The sequence below is a fragment of the Tauraco erythrolophus genome, chromosome 11 (assembly GCF_009769465.1).
Source record: "Tauraco erythrolophus isolate bTauEry1 chromosome 11, bTauEry1.pri, whole genome shotgun sequence".
NCBI classification, from domain to species: Eukaryota; Metazoa; Chordata; class Aves; order Musophagiformes; family Musophagidae; genus Tauraco; species Tauraco erythrolophus.
The window spans coordinates 11,579,506-11,585,505 of record NC_141475.1 but is presented as its reverse complement, the minus strand read 5'-3'; the positions used below and the strand labels follow the sequence as shown (position 1 = coordinate 11,585,505).

The following is a 6,000-nucleotide window of genomic DNA, read 5'->3' as shown; positions in this document are numbered from 1 at the left end:
AGAGTTTCTATGACATTTAATAGGAACATCATGCAGGTACCCGAGTCATTCCTAAGTGACTTTCATTTACTTGGAGTTACACTAGAACAGTTACAGATAGTGCAAACAAAAGAAACACTGATTTCACTGAATCCAGTACTTTAGTTCCATGACTGCTTAAACTAAGCAGCCAAAAGAAAGACAGGAGAAAAATGAAGTACCTGGACTAAACAGGAAAAGCACAAAAAAGTAAAAAAAAAAAAAAAAAAAAAAAAAAAAGAGAATACTGTAGCTTATCTAATAGCCTAGCATTAAACAATGCAATGTTCTACAATTTCTTTGGGTTTTGACCTTCATGAAATTCAGAAAAACAGTACTTTTGTTATGCTTAGGAAAATGAGCAAATAGCAATCATTGTGCAAAAGGAAAATACTTTATTTATTTTAACACCGTATTTGATATTAAATTTTCAAGCATTTAAGATCAGAAAACCAAACTGGATTTTGCTTTCCTAAATCCATCTGTATTCAGTATGGAAGGCATTAATTCTTAAGAGAAAGCAAAAATGTCTTTTATTTTCTAGTTACTGCTGATAGCCTTTTCAGGGGCCAATCTTTGTTTGGGTTTTGAGTAATCCCAAGGTCTTCTGTTCTCTGTATACCCATAGAGCTTCCGCAGTGCCACACGAGCAGCTTCTTCCTCTGCAGCAAGCAGCGTTTCACCAGGGCCTTCAGCTATAATCTTCTTATTGCTTGGGGGGAAAAACAAACAAACAAACAAACAAACATTTTCATCATGAACTCCTGAGCACTACTGTGTATCAAGAATAAGGGCTGCTAGATTTTTTTTTCACCCATGTCTGTGAATGCTGAAGGTAACTTCTATATACATACAAATGTAAACATTTCCGTTGGTCTTTCTTGCCAAGATAAGTGATTGTATATTCAACAATGGAAACTCAAATCAGAAATGCATCTGTTTCCTGGAAGAACACCACTCTGTTCATTTAGACTCCTAACATATCACTGATTCTTGACTGTGTTTGATTTGTTAGCCCTGTTAAAAATATGAAAATTCATTCCTCTGGTTAGCTTAAATAAAGAAGTGAAATGCTTCTGTCTTTGCTCCTGCTCTGATAAGAAAGCATTTTAAAACTTCTTCAAAAGGATTCACAGATAAGTTCTCTGTGTTATGAAGTATGTACTCAGCTCTGTTTAACCAACACTTATGGGCACTGAAGAGGAACAGTTTGTGAAAGACACCAGGGATTCCAAAAGAAAACAAATGAAAGTTCTTTTCTTTTATATAAGATAATAAATCTTAGAAGGCATATAAACCAAAGCATGATAAATCAGAACAAGTTAAAGCAATCTTTTCACCTGTTTATCTGCAGCTCATTTAGCAAAGCAACAATGATGTGTGTTTTGGTGGAAGAAGGTCCTGTTCTGCTCCAGAGGAGCAATGTTACCGCTGGGCAAGAGACCAGGACAGGCACTGACCCCACCCGAGACAAGTGCACCATGGCCGACTGACTCTTTCTAAGTCTTGTCTGGTACAGATACTCCTCTTGCCTAGTCTACCGTGACCGTGATTTGAAAACTAAAAGGCTTCTCTGGAATATAAACCAAATCTCTCTTCAATCCCACCTCCCTTGATGTCTGTGTCTCTTTACCCTTCCCTGAGCCCTGGATACAGTTGTGGTCCCTCCAAAGCCATTCAGTTATGCTATTTGCACCCAGATGCTTTCATGTGCCCGATTTAGACTTTGAAGCCCTTTAGTCAGAGACTGTCTTTTATGCGTCATTGCAGCAAGCTATTGCCAATGCTTAAATGGCTGATTTTACATGGAAGTCACTGTATCATTTCTTTTCTGTAACAACTTCACCAAAGAGCACGCATAAAAAAGTAAAAGACCATCTTTCCTCCTCCCCGCCCCTCCAGCTTAAATCCATTTCACTTTAAATTAATATTGTACTAACCAGTACAACCCAACAAAGTAGAGGGGCAGAACCGTGGTGACTCCCAACTGCCTGGTAATTCTTGGTTCCGGAGAAGAGATATTCCTCTTGGTCAGTTCTTCCACTAGTAAGCCCATAGGATTTACAACTTCCCAGATCTCAAACAGGTCTTTTCCAATCAGTTGGGGAATAAAAAAATCCTAAACACAAATATTTAGAAGTTACAATTAATGGCAAAGGTAACAAAAGCTCTAGCTTCTGGTATCTGCTAATAAAAATACAATATGGAGAGGCATTAATACAGCTGACAATAAATTGCTGAAATAAACAATGAAACTGCCTCAGTGCTCCGTCACAGCTGAGCAGAGCTAACCGGTGTTACAACACTCTGCAGCTCTGGTTCCAATTTAGCCACTGACAGGACGTGCGTCTTGGGTAGAGTCGACCGCCCAGATGTAAAGAAAGAACAGCACCAGCCTGAGAGAGGGATTATAACGACACTTAAGCACAGCTCTGAGCACGAGGTAAGCAACACAGCGCTGCTTCCAAGCAAGAAGTTTTATGTCAGAAGAGTTCCGCAAACAGGTTGAAGGGAAAGTGCGAACTCACAGGTCTTTCACCTACTCGGGTCACTCTCTTGCTTGTTAACTGCTACTTGCTCTTAGAGAGACCTCTGAACAGTCTTGTATCAGAAATAAGATTTTTAACAAATATTTCTCCATTGCAAAACTGGAAATAAGTGAAAAGGATGACTGAAAGGACAGTAGCAGATAAAACTACTTTGTTACACTGCATTTCAGTTGAATGTTTTCGTATGAAATATCTTTAGGTGCTTGCACTCCTACATGCTAAACCTATGAACTCAGTCCCTGCCTTACATAAAATTTTTTTTTTTTTAAATTGAAGATATATGTGGCCATACACAGAATAATTTCATTATTTGATAGTATAGTGCATGCAATATAATGCTTTCCCTTAGTAAACGTTAGGAAATAGTAAAATATCACCATTATAAAGCAGAAGTATACAATTTTATGTACTTGACCAGCCTGTGCCTCTTAAAGAAAAAACCAACATCAAAAAAACCACAACCCCAAATCCCCGCCTGACCACCACCACCACTCCCCAGCAGATCTCATTGCTAAATTGTCTTCTTATAGGTATTGTCAAACTTCTGCCAATCTCCCTGGATCTCTGACCATCAAAGTACAAGATATTTTTTTTTTGCCTATTTTTTCCTGTAACTTCTGAGTCGTTATTGTTTTCAGTACAAAAATATATGATAAGTAATGACTTACCCTGACAAAGATCCCTGTTTTCTCAGGCCCACTGCTCTCAAGCAATGCTCCTATTACAGCAAAGAATGTCCTCTGAAGGACATCTGGTGGGACGGGAAACTCTTTGCAAAGTGTCAGGTCCTGTATAGACAGGTTTTGAGCCACGTAAGAAACAAGTTCCTGACTGGTAAGAAAATCAACAAGTGCTCCTATCCCCTTCGCAGGTAAATCCGGGTAGGCACCTTCAAAGCACCGTGTCAGGTAAGAACGTGAAAAAGACATCCCCCGTTCGGCGAGGTTACTGTTATCCTGCAGATTCAGAGCAACCGTCTCTTTGTCTAGCCCGAGTTCTCGGCGTCTTGCCTCTTCGCTTTCAATATAGGAGGAATTAACAAATGCAGTCTTGAGGAGATCCAAAGAAAAATTTTCGTGTAGCCGGTGGCTAAAAGCTTGTATCTCCGCGTGGTAATCCCAGTTGGGCTTCTCAGACCTACAGACACAGAGAAGACAACAAAGTCAGAACCAGAGCAAGAAGCGACCCGCACTGCAAGCATCATGCCTTTCCAACGATGGAAAGGGAACGAAAACTGGAATTGCTTTTGAAGACCAAAGCCAGGGCTTAAAGCCTTGCTGTCAAACGGAGATTTCCCTCCGTTCGCTGCCAGCTCGCGCATCGCCGTCCGCCTGCCGCAGGCCGGGCCCGCGGCACCGCCCCCGCCGGGGCTGCGCTGACCCGCGGGGCTCAAACACTTTGCGCCAAAGCGGGACGAGAAGGTGCTGAAACGCGCCCATTGCACCTGTCTCCCCCTCTACACCCCCTGCCCCCGAGCCCCGCCGACACCGGTCCGCCCGCCCGCCCTCTCCCCGCGGCCGGGCCGGCTCTCACCGCCGCTGGGGGGGCGCCTCCAGCCGCTGCTGCTCCAGGTAGGCGCGCAGCCACCGCTTCTTCTCGCGGGGCTGCGCAGTGCTGAGCGCCACTCGCCCGGCCCCGGCCAACAGCCCTCCCACCGTCCGCAAGAGCAGCCCGGCGGCCATGGCGGCGGGTGCGGGTGGAGGAAGGCTCCTTCCCCTGTCGCCGCCGGGAAACACGGACCCCTCCCGCTAGTTCCGGGCGCAGCGCGCCCGGCCGGGGACAGCACGGCACGGACCGGCGGCGGCGGAAACGGCCCTGGCGCCTGCAGCTCCCGGCGGGCCGCGCGCTGCGCCGCGCTGCATGCTGGGAGCGGCCGCCGTCGTGCCGCAGCCGCGCGCGGACGGGACGGGTTGAGGCGCAGCGGGCAGCGGCGGCTCCGGTCGGCGGCCATCGGGCCGGGCTGCCGCCAGCTGCCGGTGCAGGGCCCTTGGGCAGCCTTCAGCGAAGCCGCGCTGAGATTTATGAGCTCTCAGCTGCTGCGGTTGCAGCGAGTCGCAAAGCAGCAGCATCGCCCGGAGAAGGCGGTGCCGCTGCCCGGCTATCCAGTAGCTCTAGCCCTCGTTTGCATCATCAGCGTTTACACAGCACACCTTTAGCTTAAAGGTCGCGGTACAAAATTCATGGAAACACAGAGAATGTGCAGAGCAGGCCCTTCCCTTCATATTGTCTTCCACCGAACGACAAAGGCACGCGCTTTTAACATTCATGGCAAGAGAACGCGCACAGCAAATGCCCTAAATAGCCCATGGAGTCATGTGAGTCACAGAACAAAGCTTACGGGCGATGGACACAACAGCCAAATGCAGAACAGCACCAGGAAGCAGGCGTGGGAGCCTACACGACAGCGCAAAAGCCACATAACGCCTGGTACAACACCCTGTGCAACCTGATAGCAAGCAAAATGTACGAGAGCAGCATTCCTTAACCAGGCACACACAGCGTACGTATCTAAATCCTCAGGGTTTCTCATGCTGATGCTTCCTGAACAACCCGTCCTTACCAGGACACTGCTCCTCCACTGCCAAACCAGAGCGTGCAGCCACCAGCAGCACAGGTGCTGGTGACCTTCCCCGCTGGTGGGTGTCTCCCTGCACAAAGGTAGCTCTGGTGCTGCTCTGTGGCCTCTGGTGCTGCAGGGTGTGTGGAGGACATCACTGAAAGAGGCCTCACGTCCTTCTCTTCTGCAGCCTGTTGGGTACCATCATCTCTTCACCAGTCTGTGTACTTCTAGAGCCCAGAAATGATCCTGCACAGTGGTCCAGGGCTAGCTGTTCTAGGAAAGGTCCCCTTTGAAGCATTGTCTTAGTATCACTGCACACTCTCCCATGCACTGACACACGCAGTGGCAGCTGCAGCCATACAGGGCAGGAGGCCACCAACATGCAGGGAGGCAGAGGTCCCCCCAGCAGCACCATGCACGGCTCAGCAGTGCCTCATGCAGTATCTACCAAAAAAGGTGGTGGATTGTGGGACTGAACAGGAGATGCTTAATCTGACTGTGGTACATGGGGACACCATGCTAGCTTCCCATACTTGCGTACTCACCACACACACTGAGAACAATCCCACAATGCAGAGGACAGTAGGCTGCAGTTAGCTATTGGATGCCCACCTGCTACTTTTGAGTTGTTCAGTCCATCACTACTACTCCCTCCAAAGACTGAAAGTTTAGATGAACCCTCAAGTAAACTTAAAAAAACCCCAAAACATTAAACAATGGTTTTAGTGGGTTTTTTTGAGAGAGAGTTTTATTAAATATACCACATCAGTAGCTTTTACTCCATAATCTTTTGATCACTTACAGACGGACTTATTTAAAAATGTATTTTATAGAAAAAAAACCCTACAAAATTAAAGATAAAAAAAACCATAT

The 6,000-nt window shown here is 46.6% G+C and overlaps 1 protein-coding gene across 1 annotated transcript; it reads right to left on the bottom strand.

Moving 5' to 3' along the window:
- Positions 1–395: 395 nt before the first annotated feature.
- On the bottom strand, positions 396–4,249 carry MRPL44 (mitochondrial ribosomal protein L44). The gene is made up of 4 exons (XM_086618314.1): positions 4,101–4,249; positions 3,236–3,704; positions 1,959–2,137; positions 396–730 (listed from the first exon to the last, which is right to left on the bottom strand). The coding sequence occupies exons 1-4, from the start codon at positions 4,247–4,249 to the stop codon at positions 559–561; spliced, it is 969 nt and encodes a 322-aa protein (XP_086474440.1). The 3' UTR covers positions 396–558.
- Between the last annotated feature and the right edge of the window lie 1,751 nt (positions 4,250–6,000).

Coding starts and splice junctions, on each gene's coding strand:
- MRPL44 (XM_086618314.1), bottom strand. CDS start 4,249: ATGGCCGCCGGGCTGCTCTTGCGGACGGTGGGAGGGCTGTTGGCCGGG. Junction 3,705..4,100: donor GAGGCGCCCCCCCAGCGGCG/GTGAGAGCCGGC, acceptor CTGTGTCTGTAG/GTCTGAGAAGCCCAACTGGG. Junction 2,138..3,235: donor AAACAGGGATCTTTGTCAGG/GTAAGTCATTAC, acceptor ATTTGTGTTTAG/GATTTTTTTATTCCCCAACT.